The 22,431-nt window shown below is 39.3% G+C and overlaps 1 protein-coding gene across 2 annotated transcripts in view; it reads right to left on the bottom strand.

Moving 5' to 3' along the window:
* Window positions 1–3,552: 3,552 nt before the first annotated feature.
* Window positions 3,553–22,431, bottom strand: part of LOC124607225 (serine/threonine-protein kinase unc-51) — a 145,537-nt gene continuing 126,658 nt past the window's right edge. For both annotated transcript variants that reach the window (XM_047139500.1, XM_047139507.1), the window contains exons 20-21: window positions 7,896–8,031; window positions 3,553–3,939 (exon numbers count right to left, since the gene is read on the bottom strand). In XM_047139500.1, the coding sequence (XP_046995456.1) occupies window positions 3,875–3,939; window positions 7,896–8,031 (201 nt within the window). In that variant the 3' untranslated portion in view covers window positions 3,553–3,874. The remainder of the gene's footprint in view (window positions 3,940–7,895; window positions 8,032–22,431) is intronic.

Here is a 22,431-nt window from a genome sequence, read left to right as displayed (position 1 = left end):
TAGCACTTGTAGACTTAAGACAGTTATAGAGTTGAGGGCCACGAAAGTGGAGAAATTTGTTAACATCGAGCATAAATTTAAGTGTCAGGACATCTTTTCTTAAAGTATTTGTACAACCTGTATATGATATCCCACAAACGAGGAAACACGTTAGATCATTTGTTCACATGATATATAACAAATGAAACAAGATAAAACCAGAGAGACAAAAATAAATGGTTACTCATTTTCTGTGCACGCAAAGTAACATATTACATAAATAAACTTGACCGTACCAAACGGAGGTAAGGTGTAGCAAAATTGGGGGCAGGCGGGAGGTGGCGGAGGAGGAGGAGGAGATGTTTTGCTGTGTATAGAACCAATGCAGTGGAAAACTGTAGTGCCTTACATTGTGCGGTCCGTATTTTTAAGACCTAAACCTCAGCACACAATCTGGTATGCTGTTTTCAGTCACAAAGGAATTTATTTATTGTTTCGATATAAATTGACTGTGGCTGGTCTATTTGTGTACCAAGATATATAAAAATAAGGAAAGTTATGATACTGTGCAATAATTACATAAAACAAAAGTTTCATAAGGAAATGTACAGCCACTGCTCAATTCTCTTACACTTAATTTTAAAAACTCTGAAAATGAAATGGTACTCACTTTGTTGGCAAGTGAAATAATCATAGTTAGCAACAGATGCATAAAAACCTTGGTAGAGAAAACTTTCAGGTTCATCTTTTAAGAGCAACATTCTAAAATACCGTAGATGCTGAAAGCAGCAGCAAAAGACCCAGTGCAGGTGACATAACATTATAAGAAGATCTTAACAGGAGAGTGCTCCAAATTAAAGAGTAGCTGTAGTGCAGAAATAAGAACTGAGATCTAAAAGAAACAACAAAGATACAATTTTAGCAGGAAGTGAAAATCAAGCTGGAAAATTTGAATCGGTAGTTAGAAAAAAGAAAATTCAAATAAACTGAAAATTAGAAGTATCATAAACAGTTGGAATTTGCAAATTCAGGAAAGCAGTTCCACAGTAAAATAAGTTACTGAACCATGGACATGAATATTACTTCCCATAATCATAGACTCTATAGAGTAGTTTATACCTACAGTGAATTAGAAGCAATTGTTAACATCCCAGGTGCATTCTGTTAATATGACATATTTATAATGTAGTTCCCCGTCATGTGGATTCATAGCTAAGTGTGTGGGTCAGCATAAAAATTTAAAGGTCCAGAGTTCAATCCCCAACTGATTCTGACATTTATTTATCTTTGTCATATTTTGCTCCTTTCACCTGAAATAACGATTGGTATGTGTGAAAAACGTCATGTTGCACCACAGATCAGAGTCAATGTCAAACTGTAGGTTTTCATATAACTGATTGGGCCAGTTTAAAGGTTGAAGGATGGCAAGGAGACACAACCTCCAATAGAAAAGTGCTTAGTAAAGCAATGCAACATTCAAACCAATCTTCAGACTAAGGACAGCTTTTACTGTAGTCCCTTTCTCAAATGCTCTCTGTTTCTTACATTAATGCTGTCTTATAATACTTATGTATAATGTTCCATCTTCTCCCCAATCCAGTTTCATTCTAACAACTCTTCTAAAATCAGCACAGTATTTGTATTTCTTGCTACTGTCTGCATATCTTTTGCTTTCTATATTTTGTTCTGTCTCAGTTTTTTAGTTCATCAATTACATTTTATTACACTTTTGGTGATAACTGCCAGGCAATAGTTTCATTTTCTTGTCCATCAACTCTGTCACCTCAGACAAGTACAAAACTCAGGTGTTGTATGAACACACTGCTTTTGCCCCCCCCCCCCCCCCCCCCTTTGTTGTATTGATTTACGTATCAAAAGATTCAAATTTCTGGATAATATGGCTGGTACATATACAGGCTGATATAAATAATTACTGTAGCTCCAACATGTCACTTCCTTACTGCAAGGTAATTAGTATGTCAAACGTACAGTGCACACAAAAAAGAATAGATGGAAAAATTTTATTTATAAATGACTGACCTCTACGTTTATCAGTCTATGGGTATAGGAAAACGGAAAAGATAACAGCTAGTGCACATAATTATAATGAGTTGTATCACACAAATTGTTAAGGCACGGTAGGTAGGCTTGTTGTAAAATATTGCAACTTAAAATAAGTACTGAAGATTTTGTTAAAACTTGGGCAATATTTTTCTTGTCTTATATAACAATACAACATTAGAATTAAATGGTGATATCATCTAACAGAGCTTCCATCCATTACTGATGGGGAAAAAAAGGGGGAGAGGTCTTGTCACAAACTCAGCAAATTCAAACTGTACTGTAACCAACACACACTATTTATGATCATAAGAGGCAGCTTTGATTTCATATGTACCACTGATAGTTCTGTCTTAGTTAGCTTTGGAACTATTTCTTTCTCCTTGAACTCATTTCAAAAATGCTTTTTCAAGTTTCGATAATTACTGAATTTGTGTGCAGATTTCTGCAACCACACAGATGAAGTTCTGATATTACTTTCACAATGTACAGTGTGCATAATAATCAGTTTTCCAACCTGATATGTAGTTAGAACTTTTCCATATCCTCCTGCCACAGGAAATATTTAGTGTATGCTAATAATTGTAACAGCTAATAACTTGATAATTTTGAAGAGATTGAAACTTAGATATTTACACCAACATAAATGTAACTTAAAGTTTTCCAATAAAACTGCAGAGTTGTCATACTAGGTCTTTTTTCCTACCACACACTAAATACTTCATAACTCGAGCATCGAGCAGCTGCGACAGCTAAGGTTCTGATGGCAACAGTGTTAGTGATGGCATCTAGTATATATGACAAACACAGGAAAACATGCAGAAATAAAGAGGAAGGAGTAACAGGTAACATCAAATACGAAGTAAGTAATATGAAATTTATAATGTTATCTTTGTCCTGACTAGCATAGCAAGTTCAACAGAAAATTAAGTTTTTCTACGCATCAGAAAGATTATTCAAGGAATACTAATTAAATATGCTAATTTGGGCTGAATAGTTGAACACAGATTCACTTAATATTGATATAAAATTTGTTCTATTGGCGATAAAATTACAATCATTCACATTATCACAATAATTTAATTTATACAATGTCTAAAAATAAATATGGAATTTAAAAACTTGTAATACTACATGTTTTACAAGATTCAAAGGGAACATTTTATCAATGGACTAAGTAATAGAGGAATTCTTATTTGTATTGTGTTTTCTTTTATAAGTTACATTTAAACATCAAAACCCTATTACATATTTCCAGGCTTACTCACCATGCTTCCATAATCTCCAAATTTTACATACACATTCTCAGTAAGACACAGTTCTTTGTGAATTGATGTTCAGAATCTTGCCATAAAATTACAATAGTAATGTGAAGCTCATATATTTCAAAGTAAACTTTTAGAAATGTGTGATTATTTACACAGCTCTTGTAGTTACACAAATAGCCCGTTTAATGGTGACATCCCCTCCACATACTCTGCTTTCAAACTATTATCACGTTACTGCAAATACTTCTTTGCACAGCTATTTAGATTTTATTTTTTACATATATGTACATATGCACATTGATGCACACACTACAATTATTCAATTGTACAAAAGACAACCGATACACTTCCTGTAACATACACAAATACATTAGCATTAAGTGTCCATGTTTTACATTTATAAAACCACTTGCTCTACAACAGCAGTAAAAAAATGTTATGTCCATTCAACGCAACAGCACAGTTGAATAGTTTTTGCACTGTTAGCTGCCAAACCTTCAGGTACCGGAATGATCCATTTGTTTCTTGAATGGGACAAAATGGAATATCCACACAAACTGGTTAGGTCAAGTAGAGTAAATGTAGCCTTGCTGTTGTAGGACGAATAACCTTTTCTCAACAGCATCTTTGTCTGTAAGAGATGGTAGACTTATTAACTGTTATTTGAGGAAAGGAAGTACCTCACTACAGCCTTATGTTTGTTTCTACAAAGCAATGTTAAAGATTGTTAAGGTTAAAAAAAAACACAGGAAAGAGAATTGCTCCAACATTACAATACAGTATTAAATAATTAGCAGTAGCTGTTTTCCACATAATTACTTCCTACTTGATGTATATAATGGGGAAAAAGAATTAGCAGTACCACAATCATCTACTGAAAAGTGAAATGTTGCTGTTATGAAAAGACAAAGAACTTGATATTCTTGGCATGGTTGGTTGGTTGGTTTGGGGGAGGGGATCGAACAGTGAGGCATTGGTCCCATCGGATTAGGGATTGAAGTTGGCTGCACCCTTTCAAAGGAACCATCCCAGCACATGCCTGAAGCGATTTAGGGAAGTCATGGAAAACCTAAATTAGAATGGCTGGAAGTGGATATGACACGTCGTCCTCCCGAAACGCGAATCCAGTACACTAGCCACTGCACCACCTTGTTCGGTTTGTTGGCACATTATGAGTACTGTGAGGAAAAGTGATATGCGTTTCATTCTTGTTCATAGAATTATAGAAGATGCATACTGGAAATATTAATAAAAATACAAATGTTTAGATTGATTAAACTGTTTAGATTGATTAAACTGTGAGCATTTGACGAAAACATTCATAACTATTACACCAATACACATTTATCTCTTTTGATGGTGTTCAGTAAAGCCCCCACCTTGCGTTCCAGGTTACAAGTCCATCATCAAGAACACCAACAATTAATACCACAAAGTTATTACAGCCTAGTGGGGGCACAGTGCCCAGAGAAAACAGTGGCCATGTGTATTTTTTTGTGTACAAGTTGTGCGTGTATATTTATTTATTCATCCAGGGATCATCTCACATTGATATCGGATTTGCCATCGTAATACGGTGAACATAAATGAGCTAACACTGTACATACACACAGAATATATAATTAAGTGTATATCCAATTACATTATATTTTCAAAAATTGATTATTTTCAACAATATATAAGTATGTTTTCATGAGGCTAGCACACATTGTGTGTGTGTGTGTGTGTGTGTGTGTGTGTGTGTGTGTGTGTAGGGGGGCACATATAGCAATAAATGCTAATCCATATCCTTACAATATTCTATCACATTTAAGAATAATGTGTGTGTTCTGTATTATCATTAAGTTGTTGTTAGAATATTAGCTTGTAATATATGTAGAATATCTGTTTTTATGTGTAACAGAACAATAACATCACATTAACAAGTGTTGCTCTAGATTATGGACTCAATCTGAAACCTATTTTGTAAAAAAATAATGGTCTCTACAAAACAAACCCAAAATGCATTGAAATGAATTCAATCTGTCAGTATAATGGAAATTTCCTTTTCTATCATTATTGGCACAGCTTCAATAATACATTTTCTTTGCAAGGTTCTCCTTTTTATTTGACAGCTCTCTCAATTTCTTCTCCTATTTTCTTATAATTTCTTGAGATTTTAGTTCTAAAAGGCTTGAGTTCCTTGCTGTCTTTAGTGTTTATGTTCTTCTTCTTCTTCTTCTTCATATCCCATCACTCTTTTTCGTATGCAGATTTTTCTGCTAGTATTATGTAATCTGCACTATTGACTACAATTTCTAAATTTATATAATTCTTAATTTGTTTAGGCCACTGTTAGACATGTCATGCTTTTGTAAATATTTATAAGTCTTTTTTTCCAATTCTACATATTTTACACATAATTACTGGTTTGTCATATAGGTAAACATACCAACAACAGAAAAGAAGAAAACAGAATTCACTATGCCTCAAATCATAAAGAGTGCTTGTTAATATTATTATTGTTATTAAACTGGAACTGACACGATGTGATGCCACAATATGTTACAAATATACTTAAAAAACCTCATCATGAAGGAATTATTTGAATGGGCTGGAAATACTGGTACATTCTGTGAGTCCATCTTTATGCGTATGGTTGTGGGACCTCAGCTGCTCAGTATAAAATGTTGAATCAAAACACCTTTCACCTGTCAAAATTTCCAATTGTTATTTTATTTTAGCAACCAGTTGCGGCATTTCATCACGCTATCTTCAGGCCTAGATGACATTTAAGAAGAATCCCACCTCTGGTCCAGTCAAAAACATGGGCCAGCATTCAGTGACTGGTACCTGCAGATTTTTGACACAGCGATCCCTTCAATCATCACTTGCCGACTGTTAGACAAACATTCCAAAACATTTTTTATTTGAAATCGAGAGATGTTACGTACATGCACAGATAAACAAATGACTACAGTTTCAGAAAAAATGGATGATTTATTCAAGAGAAAGAGCTTCACAAATTGAATAAGTCAACAATGCAATGGTCCACGTCTGGCCTTTGTGCAAGCAATTGTTTGATTTGGCATTGATAGAGTAGTTGGACGCCTTGCTGAGGGAAATCATGCCAAATTCTGTCCAATTGACTTGTTAGATTGTCAAAATTCCAAACTGGTTGGAGAATCCCACCAATAATGCTCCAAATGTTCTCAATTGGGGAGAGATTCGGCAACTTTTCTGGGCAAGGAACAGCTTGGCAAGCACAAAGAAAAGCATTAGAAACTCTTCTCATGTGTGGGTGGGTATTATCTTGCTGAAATGTAAGCCCACGATGGCTTGCCATGAATGGCAACAAAACGGGTGTCGACAAATTGCTGTGCTGTAAGGGTGCTGTAGATGACAAGCAAAGAGGTCATGGCAGCCCAGATATCAGGCCATTTGCTGGCGACAATCAGGTTGGTATACCACAGCTGTATGGAGCGTCTCCAGACATTTCTTTGGCCTGTAATCACATTGACTGGAGTAGAACTGTTTTCATTGATTAGTCCACTTCAAATGAGCCCCGATTACCAGCTAAGCCTTGTCTGGAGACTCTCTGGCCAGCAGTTGGATACAATCTGACAGTCGCCCTCCATCCACCCTGACAAACAGGAGCGACGGTCTGCTGTGTCTTTTCTTTTCCAGTAGGACCCCTTTAGTTGTCATCTGCAGCATCCTTACAGCAAAGCAGTATGTTGACGATGTTCTACACCCCATTTTGTTGTCCTTTACGATAAGTCACCCTGTGTTCACATTTCAGGAGATAATGCCTGCTCCCACATGGCAAGAGTTTCTAGTGCTTGTCTTTGTGCTTCCCAAACCTAACTTGGCCAGCAAGGTCGCCAAATCTCCCCCAGATGAGAACGTTTAGAACATTATTGGTAGGGTCCTTCAACCAGTTCAGGATTTTGATGATCTAACATGCCAATTGGACAGAATTTGGCACAATATCCCTCAGAAAGATATCCAACAACACTGTCAATCAGTGCCAAACCCAATAACTGCATGCGTAAGGGCTGGAGGGGACTGACACATTAGTGACTTGCTTAATTTGTGACACTCTTTCTCTTGAATAAATCATGCAGTTTCCTTGAAATTGTAATAATTGGTTTGTCTGTATATGTGCATCGCATCTAGTAATTTCTATCCCATTCAGATAATATCTTTGTAGTGCAATTTTTTTCTCTTTTACTAGAGTGTATAAAAACACAAAAGTTGTGGCACAGAATATCACTCGTTCTTATGTATTCATAAATGGTTAAGCTACACGTTTAAGTAGATGTTCTGTAGAAAACATACTTCGTCTTATGAACAGACATGAATTTCCTTTTATCTTGGAACAATAAAAAATATACTTTCCACAACATCAAAGGCTCTAGAAATTTAAATTACTTCCTTGGTAACAAGACAATGGGTTAGATTAAAAATATTCTTGAAGATGTCGATGGTTTATCCCCCCCCCCCCCAAATGGCAACATCGTTATTCCATCAGTTGTTACATCAAATACAAATGAATCATCAGTCAGAAAAATTACTATAAATACAAGAAAAATAGAAACTACTTACACTTTGTTAATAAAGCTCTATCTTGTTGGTGGCTCACTTGTTGTGAAAGGCTATGCAGTAAGATCTGAGCCGTCTGGTAACGCTGAAAGCATTCTTCAGGCTGACCGAAAAGCTCATCAAGCGCCGCTGACTGGCACTGAATCATGAAAACATCCATATTCTATCAACAAAACGGCTGTATGTGTGTGAAGGAACAAATTACAGATAGGGAGTTATGCCATCACAATATTAAAATTATGTCATTAGTACATTTGATTTAAGCATAAAATATAATAATAAAGTCACAAATGAAGCCTAAAAATTACTGGAAAAAAATGATGCTCAAATAATAACAAAGATGACACTACTGTAATTTCCATAAAAGTTGTAACAGCTGTCACTGGAGAGATACTTGCAAGTTGTTGTTGTTGTTGTTGTTGTTGTGGTCTTCAGCCCCGAGACTGGTTTGTTGCAGCTCTCCATGCTACTCTATCCAGTGCAACTTGCAAGTTAGCTCACCCTAATAGTTCATAATAATTGAGTGCGGTCTTCATAAGGAAATGAAAGTAAAAATGTATTGTTAAAAAAAGTTTAGCCCACACCCCACGAGGAGTGACTAAGAAAATGAAGAGCATTCAGCTTCTTCATGCAAGTTGCCTTGAGCCAGCAGATATGCGGCTGCTAAGTTAGCTTGTGGTCAAATGAAATACCTAAGATTTGGAAAGTTTTGACAACTTCAAGTAACTGGTCACCAAGACCAATTTCCGGGTGCGGGTGCACAGCCTGGAATCGACAAAAATGCACAACTCGTAATTTTGCACGAGAAAACTGATAGCTGTGATTCAGGGCCCAGTCATGCACTCTCCAGACAGCCCCCTGAAGTTGGCACTCAGTGGTGAGCAGTGATGCAGAGGCACAGTACAGGCAAAGAGCATTCACATACAGTGATGGAGAGGCTGAGAGACCCCTTGCATTTACAATACCATTGATGGCGACAGCAAACAGCATTACACTCAGAACCAATTCCAAGGGACTCTAGCTTCCTGCACATATTGGTTGCTGAGAGTCTAATACGAGGAAGGGGGCAGGAAGCTGTGGCATTAACTCTAACAGCTTGTGATAGTAAAAAGGTCCTTCTGGGGGCACATTGTCATCCAAACACACTGGTAGACACTAGCGGCCACAGCCTCCAGTGCAGTGGAAAATGGCACCTGCTCACTGAAAGTATCAGAGCACATGGGGGTACAGAACCCATCAGACGTTCTGTTGACATTAACCCCGTTGGTACAGTAGGCTTGTTAGTTTTCTTAGCACGGAGGTGCGTTGCTGCAAAACATGTTTCCTGAAGTGCTATGCCAATTACTGAATAAGTAGCCCTTAAATGACAGAGTTCGGTCAAATGGTGATAGTAGCCATTATGGTTCCATTAAAAGAGCATTGGAGTCAGGTCTGAGAAAGTGGCAAATGGAAAAGATGGTTGTGATTATTTTGCTACCAGGTCATGGTCCACGTGATTGTGTGATACATCATCCATGTGCATAGGATTGACCGCTGCAGGGCTGGGAAGCAGAACATCTGAAGCCTTAGAAAGTACCTTACCTTTCTGCTTATCCTTCTGAGACTTCGATTTCTGTGAAGATTTCCCCATTTTACCTTCTGGGAGAGAAGAAGACCATACTTTTCTTTTACCTGCAGTCTGTGGCTGATGGACCTTGTCTTGAGAGGGAGACACCTTTAAAGGTGTCTCATCCCTGACAACAGAGGATGACTGGACATCTCTGGTGCACCAATGGTGTGGGAATCACCAGTGCTATAGGTGTAGGTGATGAGAGAGCTGACATTCCCTCCCCTAACTATGGGGCAGTTCATGGAATATGACCAGGACCAGCAGAAGTCGCGTGTGACCTTGTCATTGTATGAGGTGTGGACTGTGACGCAACAGTCACAAAATTGGAGGCCTTATTAGTTAGATGAAGTTTTTCAGACATTTTCCTTGCATTTTGGTAAGACAGACGGTCAAGCATTTTATACTCTTGAATTTTCTTCTCCCTCTTCAACACTGAGCATTGTGGTGAATGAGAAGAGTGCGGTTCCGGATAGTTAATGCATTGACGGGATTGCTCAAAAGGGCTGCTCTCATGGGACACCCGTCCACATGCCCTACATATAGCGTCATTAGAACAGCAGAATAACATGCGTCCAAATGTTTGGCAACTAAAACAGCTCATTGGGAGAGGGACATAAGGATGACATCACACCTATAAACCCTGACCTTAACCTTCTCAGGCAAAATGTTGCGGTTGAAGGCCAGAATAAAAGCTCAGTGTCCACTCTATCATCCTTGGGTCGCTGTTGGAAGCAGCAAACAAAATGGACCCCATGCTGTGGCAGCTTAGTCTGAAGCTCTTCATCAGTTTGTAGCATGAGGTCCTGATGGAATATACCACCTTGAAGTCCACTGAGCTTATTACGAGGAGAAATCGTGACTAGTATATCTCCTAACTTGATGCACACCTGGGGTGCCCGTGATTGATGGGCATGTGATGTTTTGATCCGCAAAGATCCATTTCTCGCCTTCACTACTGCCGCACCCCCTCCCCCTCCCCCCCACTGATCTTCAATATTTTCATTGATAAACAATGGCTTCGTGAAGTAAAAGAGCTGGACAAACCAAGAACTCAGTAAACTGTCCACCACTTCCATTTCTCCTTGCCCGGTTCTCATCTTGAGGCATGATCAATAACAGAAATGCATTAAAATCACTGTTACTGACTGATGAGACAGCTGTGCTGGCATGGCCACCATTAAGTTTGATTCGTTTCATTGCAGTTCATCCACCCTGATGCAACTCACTCTGAATGGAGGCTCTCCCCATGAGCACCACCCCACCAAGGCAAAGGTCACCTGGCACAGTAGCCGTTGTCCGGAGTCCCAGAACCCCAAAGCAGGCAGGCACCTAATCCTTGGCTGACACGGGGAGGTCACAGCTCAGGCATTGGCAGTGCGATCTCTGCACTGTCAGGTGGCTACCACCGAGAGTGTACATGACAACCCCAACATGATGTAATGGCTACTGCGCTGTATTTTGGCTGCAAAGGTAGAGCCACTTGACTGGTAGGTGCAAAATATAACACCACACTGTGGAGAGGTAACGCACCACAGTAAGGCATCCTTCCCCAAACAGCCTGCACTTTGGTAAAATTTGGAAAGTGGAGGTCAAATCCAAAAAGGGGACCACGGTTCTGTTCCAGCCCCTGCAGGGGGATCTGCAGTATTCTGCGGTTGCTCACTGCTAAGTAATTCCTTGAATTGTTTGGCCAGAATGTTGGCACTGTCTCAATTATTAAGTACTGTTTTCCTGTTTTTATTTTTCATCCTATGTATGATTGAGTATACACTGATTGATACTGTCTAAATGTCCTGTAATGTCCCTTGTTTTAAATTGACTGAATATGTTGTCTATGGCTACCACTCTTTCATTTTGCTAATGTCTTTGGGCATTTTTCTTCTAGCATAGGTTAGTTATTCTCAAAATGTGAAACTTTCTGGCAGATTAAAACTGTGTGACAGACATACTCAAACTTGGGAGCTATGCCTTTTGCAGGCAAGTGCTCTTATGACTGAGCTACCCATGTACGGCTCGCGACCCGCCCTCGCAGCTTGAATTCTGCCAATATCTTATCTCCTACCTTCCAAACTTCACAGAAACTCTTCTGCGGAGAAATGACTTAGCCGTAGCCTAGGGTACGTTTTCAGAATGAGATTTTCACTCTGCAGCGGAGTGTGCACTGATATGAAACTTCCTGGCAGATTAAAACTGTGTGTCGCACCGAGACTTGAACTCGGGACTGGCACATAGTTTTAATCTGCCAGGAAGTTTCAAATCAGCGCACACTCCGCTGCATCGAGTCATAACGATCCGAGTTGATGTTTACCAAAGAGAGGACTTTGTCTCTATAAATTTCCTTACACCTTCAATTTCATGTTTGGGCATTTCCAGATCATTACGTTTGCAAGATTGCCTCCTAAGTTTCGAGGTTTCCAAAATAAGTCTATGAATCTCTCTGTGCAAACTAAGTTGACACTTGCTGCGGTGGCTGATGGGAATGACTATTCATGTGAAATGCCATTACAGTTGCTCCCAACAGGCATTGCGCTGAGAGTCAACTTACTTGGCGCAGGCAGTAAACACACAGTTCAATTAATCTTTGACTACTCTTGTTAGTTACTTTATGAGCTGGCTGTGCCTCAACACTGCATGATACACTGAAGAGGCAAACAAATTGGTGCACCTGCCTAATATCATGTAGCACTGTAATCAGCCACAGTGGGGCACCCCGGATTTTTAAGTTTGTGAATTTTGGAGAGCATGTAGAAGGGGGGTGTGTGGGCTGCTGTTGGGGTGAGTAGGTAGATGGATTCGGAGGAGAGTTTGTGGGAAGCGCCTAAGGATTTTAGCAGGGATTGGAGGTTGGTGGTGGGGTATGACAACTGACAGAGGCCCTCATGGTGCATCACAACAGTGGTAGAACCTTTGTATGCGAGGATCTGTTTTTAGGTTGTGTACGGCAAACATTTCTTCTGCTGAAAAGTAGTTGTTCTTAGGGAGGGAGTTGGGGAAGGATGGTGAGGGCAGGTTGGAAGTTAGAAATTCCTGGAAGATGACCACAGGATGGTTAGACAGCACCGTGGGAGTGTCACATTTGGATGGTGGTACATATTGGGACAGACAGCGTTTAGGACTGGATTGGCTTTGGTTGGAGGGGTTAGTGGAAAAGAAGTATTCCCACTGTAGGGAGCAGGAGAAGGAGAGTGGGAGAAGGAGAGTAGGTCTTTCAAAGTCCAGTATGGTTAAACACAGGGGTAGGGCTGAATGTGAGGCCTTTGGATAGGACTGAAACTTCTGCGGGGCTCAGGATTTTGGTGAAGAGGTTAATAACAGTGTTCTGTGCGTGTTTCAGTTCTGGTAAAAAAATGCTGAATGTGACTACGGGCGCAAAATGAAAAAAGAATGTGATCTTGTTGGAACAAAAGCTTCACACTTTGCAGAGAATTGATGCTCGTGAGCCATCCATAAAAGTTGCTGCAGATTTGAATGTCAGTAGGAGTACAATTGCTGATTGGAAGACAAATCGATCGGAAATTGAAAAATTTTGTTCCATCCAAGCTTCAGACAGCACAGTGAAATCTCGAAAAACAATGAGAAAAGGTGCACATCCTTAGTTAGAAGAGGCCTTATTTTTGTGGCATGAGCAAATAAGAGCCAAAGGTGTGCCAGTTTCAGTCCTCTACTTCGTCAAAAAGTGATGACTTTTTATGAGCTGATTGAAGGAAAGGAGCAAGAATTCCTTGGAAGTGATGGTTGGCTGGATCAGTTCAAGAAGCGGCATGGCATTCGTGAAATTGCCATCAGCGGCAAATCATTATCTGGGGATGAAGCCGCTATCGCTGAGTTTAAGAAGAAACTGTGCACAAGGATCGACAAAGGAGGTTGTACTGGCGATCAACTTTACAACTGTGATGAAACTGGGTTGAATCACAAAATGTTGCCAATGAAAACCATTACCTCTAAGCAAGAAAAACTGTCATCTGGATATAAAAAAAGCAAAGAAAGAGTTACTGGCCTCGCATGCAGTAATGCCACTGGCAATCTTAAACTGCGCCTTACTTTAATTGGCAAATCCAAAAAACCAAGGGCATTTAGATGATAACCAGCTGATAAACCTTTACCATTGTTGCACACAAATCAGTCTAAGGCATGGATGAATGGTAGTATCTTCAAATAGTGGTTCCAGGCAGAGTTTGTTCCAGTTGGAGCAAAATGAATGGAGGAAAATGGACTTCCTTGAAAAGCACTACTTCTTGTGGACAATGCTCCTTCTCACCCAGATGATCTACAATATGGAGACATCAAAAGTTGTTTTTCTCCCACCAAATGTCACGTCTCTATGTCACCTGATGGACCAAGGTGTTCTCAAGGTGACAGAAAAACATTACAGACGCAAGCTGCTGGAATACTTAATCGGTGCGATTGATGCTGAAGAAGATTTTTGTGCAACCCCTTAAAAATTGATGTTTTAAGTGTCATTCATTGGGTTGCTGAAGCTTGGTATTCCTCCAATTTCTCTTGTTAGGTCTTGGGGAAAACTCTTAGATCGTAAGACAGCTTATCAGTGGTGGGAAGAAGGAGGCAACACCAAAACTCAAGCTGACATGCCAGAAACAGATGAAAATGACGTACTTTGAATGAATTTACTGGAGAAGCTACTGCCGTCAAGGCACTTAGGGCCAGTTTTTCAGTTCCCATGTTTTACTCCTCTGCCGCCAAAGATTTGAGCAAGGATTTCACTGCTTGTTTGAGATCTGTTTTCCACCAAAAAATTCATTTACTTTCAGGAATAAGTGAAAACATGTAACTGTTTTGTATCGGTTGTGAATAAATAGTTGCCACTATTTAAGTTCCAATCTTCGTATTAATGCTGATTGGTGTGTTAAATACAACACGCAAATATAAGATCTAAATGAAAGAAGAAACTCTAATTAGTATGAAATGTACTAATAAAAATGAATTTCAGCTTATCGAGATAACACAACTGTTCTAGTAAGACAAAGTACTCCAGATCATTACGAATTAGCAAAATATGCGCATTCGGCCGCGAAATGATTTGTGTCAATGTTCAGACCAGTCATAGTGGATTGCCTCTATTATCACCCCAGACATGAATAAGCCAGCAATTTCGCAATGAAAATAGCAAAATGATCTTCAGTTTCTGTTGCATAGAGCTGTCTGGACTCTAAAACATGAATTTTCTACCTTTATGTCACCTCTTATGTGACAATCATTCGGGATGTTTATCAAAATAACAAAATACTGTTATTAGCGAGTAAATTTAGTAGGATAATTCTGCACCACTCCAGGAAATAAACGGCTACATAGCTGTAAAACGTATTCTACAATGTTTCAAATTCTCCATTAGATTCGCCACAGCCAGAAGACGTTCATTAGCTGAAGTGTTTCTTAAGCTAGCTAGCAATGGTAATGCTCGCACTTCTAAAACACGATGGCATTAATACTATGATCTGAATTACCACGTGTGTAAGAAGACGGATTTTATTTGCATTCCTGTAAACATGATTTAGATCGAAAGTGTAGCTACGAGTAATATGCTGTTGTATCGACTGCAACTAGAACATTCCGAACAAAGAGTAGGGAGAATTATTTATGCGACCCTCATCTTCAGTAAATGTCGTAGCTATTTTCGTTGTTAGGGTTTCATCACCTAAATACGTAAAAATTGAACCCTACTAGTCTTACTTTCTTCACCATGTATCTGGCGCCCTGTGGATGTCAATATGAAACTCTTGTGGAATGTCATACTTGTTACTGCCTTCCTTTTTGCACTTCTGTCAATAACTGAATTGACTTATGTGTGGCACTGAATGATTTTTAACTGAATTTCGTTATGAATCTTGACGCATTGCTAAATTTGCACACTTTCATGGTAGGCCAGCAAAGGCCATCCACTATGACTGGTCTGAACGTTGACACAAATCGTTTCACGGCCGAATGCGCATATTTTGCTAACTCTTAACGATCTGGGGTACTTTGTCTTACTAGAACAGTTGTGTTATCTCGATAAGCTGAAATTCATGTTTATTAGTACAGTTCATACTAATTACCATTTCTTCTTTCATTTATATCTTATATTTACGTGTTTTGTTTAACACACTAATCAGCATTAATATAGTCTTAAACATGAGTGAAAACAGTCTAAATTCGGATAGTTTGCCAATTTCACGCCTGTGTATAGTATGTTGGTAGAACTTCGTCGCCTTGCTTGTTATGCTGTGTAGCAGACTTTAAAGCTGTGCAGATCAGCATAACGAAAAGGTGAGGGGTCTCACTCGTTTTGTCCACGACTGTACAAGGAAGTCAAGCAGTTTGTGCCTTCCATGGGGCCAGATGAAGAAGGTGTCTTTCACGTAATGGAAGAAGCAGGTGGGTTTCCGTTTGTATGACATTGGGGTCTCTTCCTCGAAGCGCTCCATATACAAATTCGCAACCACTGGTGCGAGTGGGCAGCTCGTTGTGGTTCCATCACTTAGCGCATAGTATTCTCTACTACATGTAAGATTTGTGGAGATTAGAAAATGCATGAAAAGGTTGGTGGTCTTCTCGTCAAGTTTCTGATCAATCAGTTCTAGTATTCACATAGAGGAACTGTGGTGAAAAATGAAATGATGTCAAAGCTCATGGTGATATCTGAGTCCTTCAGCCTGAAGTTGTTTAGGCATTTAACAAAATCTGCATTATTAAGGCAATTATATAGGCATTTACCTATATAATGACTTATTATCTCTGTAAGGTATTTTGACAGCAAACATGTAAGAGTTCAGATTTTGCTGACAGTGTTCCATAATGGCACGCCATTTTTGTTTGATCTAGGGAAGTCCATAAGTCTTGGAGGTACAGGTCCTTGTGATGCAAATTCTTAGTGAGCCCCTCTGGTAACTCGAATTCCTTGAGAAGCACCCTGATCTTTTCCTTCACTCTTGTTCTTCATCTTCTTGTTGGGATCAGTGTTGATCTTCCTGTAGAAGTCATCATTTAGCAGGCTCTGTACTTTCTCAGTGTAATCCTTGAGGGATAGAACAACAGTATCATTGCTTTCGTCAGCAGACTACCTAACAATCTCAGGGCACTCTTGCCAGTTTCAAACCCTATATTTGCTGGTAATGTTTCACTTCAGAGTCTTAGTGTCAATCAATTACACTGATAATATCTGTGACCAGTGTGAACCACATCATCAAGGAGCTGCATGTTAGATTGATGACAGTCTTGCATGGGGCTGCCAATGAGAGTTTGTCAACGAGACATGAAAATTTTGTTTGACATCCTGTAGCCTTCCGATGGGTGGAATCGGCTGCCTCCCAGGTAGCACCATCAATCGAGTCCAGGTCAAAGAGTTAAAATTATTTGCCAGTTGTAAATATAGTTTTAAAAGTTCTTGAGAAATGTACTCAAGGCTCCACTGGATTAAGTGTACCCTGTCACATACCAAGGCAAGTCTGGCCTGCTTCTTGATTCTCCTAGCTGCATTACAATCGATGTAATGCTTGATCTTAGCAAAGTTTGGCATAACATGCTCAGCACCCTGCAAACGACATCTTTGGTGGTGCAGCCTGTCGAGTTTTTTGTTGCTGCAATACTTCTCCTCCCCGTAAAGGCGTATAGTGTGATTCCTCAGTTTCTCCCAGTGAATTTGTTGATCAAACAGTCCATGGGTGTACTGCTAGCCCAAAGTGTTACTCAGGCACAATACAATTGGCGATTAGATGTGTCAGCATTGTCAGGTGCATTTATGAACTGAGCTCCTGAGGGCAAGTGGCCAACTTACTTCAAACCGTTCCTTCCACAGTCTGCACCTGAGGGTGCATGTCTGCAGTGGCCAAGACATTTGCATTGGCATCTGTGGTAGTGTCAATGTAGTTGCTGTGTCCTCCGCAGTTGCCAGATCCTTGTGTTCACTGAGTGTCTTCTTAATCAGACACAGTGCTGGTTCCAAAGCCTGCTGACATTCTAGCTGCAGTCCTGATTGATAACAGTTGCTCCTCTAATGATGCTGTCCTAATATTTGGATATCTACGGTAAAATCGTGGTCTGCTCATATTCCATCGCATGATTCTCTGACAAACAGTGCTGTGCAATTGCCAACTTGTTGAAGCACATGAGTCGAGTGTGCCACTGGTATTCATGACGTTGATCTTCCCCATTTGGTTTTTCATTATGTGGAGGACACATTCAGCATCTAGCCCCATGAAAGGGACAAACACCTTGACTTCGTTGTACATCTGAAATCGATACATCCGAACATCACATTTACTATTGAGACCAAAGAAGAAGACAGACAATTCCTGCAAGTCATGGTCAAGAGGAGAGATGGCACTCTGGTCCATGCTATGTATTGAAGGAAACCCTCACTGACCTCTATTTGCACACAGGTAGCTACCACTACCGTCTGCAGAGGAATGGGCTACTAAAAACACTAGTACATAGAGCACGTACCATCTCAGATGCAGAGAGCCTGCCACAGGAACTGGACATCTCAGAAGTGTGTTCTGAAAATCGATACTCAGAGTGCCAGATTAAGTGTGCTCTTTGCCCCACTGCTACAGTACAACATGTGGAGATGGGAGAAATTGCAGAGCTAGAGGTAGCCACAGCCTTTATACTGTATACTGGCATGCCATCGGGAACAGTGGGCACATACTGAAAAAGCACTGCATAAGAACGGTCTTTTGCCCGCCCAATAAAACATGGTTATTATTGGAGCTTGTCAAAGATGACTTTGGTCTGCACAAGGCTGGGGTATATCAAATTATGTACCAATGTGACAAGACATGTATTGGACAAACAGCGTGCACAATGGGAGATTGATGCTGAGAACACCAGCAGTACACTCAGCTAATGTACCCCTAACAAGTCGGTGGTTGCAGAGCACAGTTTGTGAGAGGATCATACAATAGAATACGAATGTACCGTTATTTTAGTGCAGACTTCCAAATACTGGGACAGTGTCATTAGAGAAAGCATTGAGATTTGTACCAGGGATAATCTTATCAATTGGGACTGTGGCTCTAATCTCAACACCACTTTGGAACTAGCACTGTTTCGTATTGACCGCTGGCGAATAACTTATTGAACAGTGGTTACCTGTGTGAATGAGGTTTGCCTGTTTTGGACACACTTGAAATACAGGCAAAGATTGTATATCTAAGTGCATGTCTGTTCTCTCTGAAATAACCACAGGTTCAATTTTATGGCTGTCTGCTGGTATTTAGGTACTATGAATGGATTGTGGGTTCCTTGCCGCCATATTCTTGTTTTAAATTTTAATAATGTGTTAAGGATTGTGTTACTCTGGATATTACCCAGTCGCTGGGAGGTTTTACATTGTTGTTTCAGTGGTATAACCATCGGTGTGCGTCGACCATTGTAGCTGGTCATTTAACTGGAGGATGACGCTTTGGTGTCGGCCAGTTTCAAAAATAACCGATAGCGGGGTCACTGTGTTTACCAGCAGACTCCAGTTCTTCAGCGAATTTAAGTTGAGTATTTTATTACTTGTTCCTGGTGAGGCCGAGGCACCCGTCTTTCCTTCTTCACCATTCCTTTCAGCTTTCATTCCGGCTCGATCTGAGTTCCCGTTTCCACACACCTCTGATGTGCCTTTACTTGTCACTGAAATTTTGTAATACCTGAAAGATGCCTTTCATTGTACTGGGTTTTTAACATCTTATTCAGAGTGGTTTCTGCTGTTATGTCTTAAAAGGTGTCCTGCTTCTGTGGAAGTTTTTATCAGTAAACCATTTCTTGTTTGCATGGTTCTTAAGATTTATGTAAAGAGGGTTTTAAACTTATTTATTGTTTGGGGTGGGCTTTGATGCTCGTAGACATTTTGTTTCAAATTCTAGGGCAATTACGTATATTTTTCTGGGGTAACAGCAGTTTGCTGTTGTTGTGTAATTCTTAAATAAAATCTGTTGGAAATTACAAGCCAGAGTTTGTGTTTGATTGACAATTATTTCCTTATTTTTATTGAATTGAAGTATCCTTGAGCGTATGTCTCACGTCTCAATGACACACACACACACACACACACACACACACACACACACACACACACACAGCCATTAACAGCAGAAAACAAAACACCACAGAAACAAACCGCATACAGCAACAGAACAACAATAACACAAAGAGTACATGAAAACAAGAAAGAAGACTCAAGACCGTGCACAATTACCCACATGCAAAAACGCACACATCAAATAACAAATGTTCTCAAATGAGAAGGGATAAACATAGCATTCAAAACAGACAGTAATCAGGAATATACCTACTACAACGCAAAATGTGATGGAAGATATGTAGGGTAAACCAGCAGAACATGTGACACTCAGTACAAAGAATATATTGGGGAATGAGATTTTCACTCTGCAGTGGAGTGTGCGCTGATATGAAACTTCCTGGCAGATTAAAACTGTGTGCTGGACCGAGACTCGGTAGAGCACTTGCCCGCGAAAGGCAAAGGTCCCGAGTTCAAGTCTCGGTCCGGCACACAGTTTTAATCTGCCAGGAAGTTTCAATATATTAGAGCATAGGAATATGGGATAAGCCATTCCACTTTTGCAGAACATTTAAGAGAAAATAAGCACAAACCTACTACAAGAGAGAAAGACATGAAAATAAAATAAATAAAGAAAGACATCTCCTAACCTTACAAGAAAATTACTGCATACATAAAACAAAGGCTGAAAGGAAGATAAGACTACACGACCAAGTGAATGTGACTAACTACTGACTGTTTACACTTATTGATCACATAATACACAGTAATTCCAATAGATGATCACAAATCTCATTTCTCTCCCAAGTATATAAGTATAGGGGAAAAAAATTAAAAAATAAAGAAAGGACACACATACCCGCGCACGCACACACACACACACACACACACACACACACACACACACACACAACTTACATCAGCATGCATATAGCCACAGGGAAAAAAAAGCAAACCAACCTGAGAAAGTTGGCAACACTTACAGAAACAAATGACACGATACACACAGAAAATGGTGGTTGAAGTGTTATATATTGAAAACAGTGACCAAAAGGAAAATTGGAAACTTTCAACCATTTTGCTATCTGAGAGATAGCTGTTTGGCTTTAAAATAATGAATTACATGCTGATAGATAAGTATTTTTCCATTTTAATATGAAATCCTCAATGAACCGTATTTAAATCTGTAACATTAATCTGTGTATGGAAAAGAAAAAAAAAATTGTGTAATATTTCAAGACACCCATTGAAGACTCCTTGTAACAATGGCAAAACGCACCTGGGTGCACAAGATATTTTTCTTTTGAACCATTGTATTTCATCAAATTGTTTGCTTACTTACTTACATATGCTACAGCAAAACTGGAAACACACACTATGTTTTCCACTAACTTAGTGGAGAACTCTCATTTAATACAAAATTTTAAAACTGCATATTAGATGTTTCAATACTCTATTGACTCCACTCAATCAAGGACTGCAGAGCTAAGCAACTTTGGCTACAGTCTAACCTGGGAGGATAATATCATATTTCTAATCTCTTCCTACTATGGAAGCACTATTTCATGAATCTGACGCACAATTTCTTTTCTGTTAAGTATTAAAATCTATTTACAGTAATATCATTAGAAACAAGGCACTAGCTCTCAGTTTTGATTACAACAGGGCAGATAATCTGTTATGGTCTTTTGAACAATGTTTAAGAAATCCAATGTAAAATAAATTTGCAATGTTAACTTGCCATTGCAACTTCCCGATTAGTAGTAAAGCATTTCATAGCCAAGTTCTCTAGTACATCAGTGGCCACTTCTCACAAACTTTGATGACAGTTTTTCAACATTTGCATCTACATCTACATCCATACTCTGGAAATCACTGTGAAGTGCATGAGAGAGGGTATGTCCCACTGTACCAGTTATTAGGGTTTCTTCCCGTTCCATTCATGTATGGAACGCAGGAGAGGTAATTCTTTGGATGTCTCTGTGCATGCTGTAATTATTTTAATCTTGTCCTCACAATCCCTATATAAGCAATACATAGGGAGTTGTAGTATATTTGTAGAATCATAATTTAAAGTCAGTTCTTGGAATGTTGTTAGAAGATTTTCTTGGGATAGTTTACGTCTATCTTCAAGAGTCTACCAGTTCAGTTTCTTCAACATCACTCTTGCACTCTTCCAGGGGTCTAACAAATGTGTGACCATCCGTGCTGCCCTTCCCTATATATGTTTAATATCATCTGTTAGTCCTACCTGGTATGTGTCCCACATATTTGAGCAATATTCTAAGAAGGGGTCGCACTCTTGATTTGTAAACAATCTCCTTTGTAGACTGATTGCAATTTTTAGTATTCTACCAATAAACCAAAGTCTGTCACCTGCTTTACCTAAGGCTGATCCTATGCGATCATTCCATTTCATATACCTACAAATTGTTACACCCAGCTATTTGTATGATTGGCTGATTCCAACTGTGACTCACTGATATTACGGTTACACGATACAACATCTTTTTGTTTTGTGGATTGCACAATTTCACATTTCTGAACATTTAAAGCAAGTTGCCAATCTTTCAGCCTCCTTCAGACAGTACTTCACTGTCTATAACTGCATCATCTGCAAACAGTCTGAGGTTACTATTACTTATGTCTCCGAAGTCATGAACATGCAACATGAACAAAACGGATCCCAACACATTTCTACATCTGATGAGTCTTTCTCACAAGCTAAGCAATTTATCATTATCATTCTTTCAATGTGCTTGTCTTCTGGTTAATACCTTTTCTACTTCCAGCTGTGACCTATCCTCACGTACGTACTATATTCCATCGCAAATTTTTCACTCATAAAATCAATAATCTATACAACTGAGCTACGTGACCAATAACAACATCTCTAAGATATAAACAGTGAAATTTTGCAAGATATA

This window comes from Schistocerca americana, chromosome 1, assembly GCF_021461395.2.
Source record: "Schistocerca americana isolate TAMUIC-IGC-003095 chromosome 1, iqSchAmer2.1, whole genome shotgun sequence".
NCBI lineage: Eukaryota > Metazoa > Arthropoda > Insecta > Orthoptera > Acrididae > Schistocerca > Schistocerca americana.
This window is presented reverse-complemented; position numbering and strand designations above follow the sequence as displayed.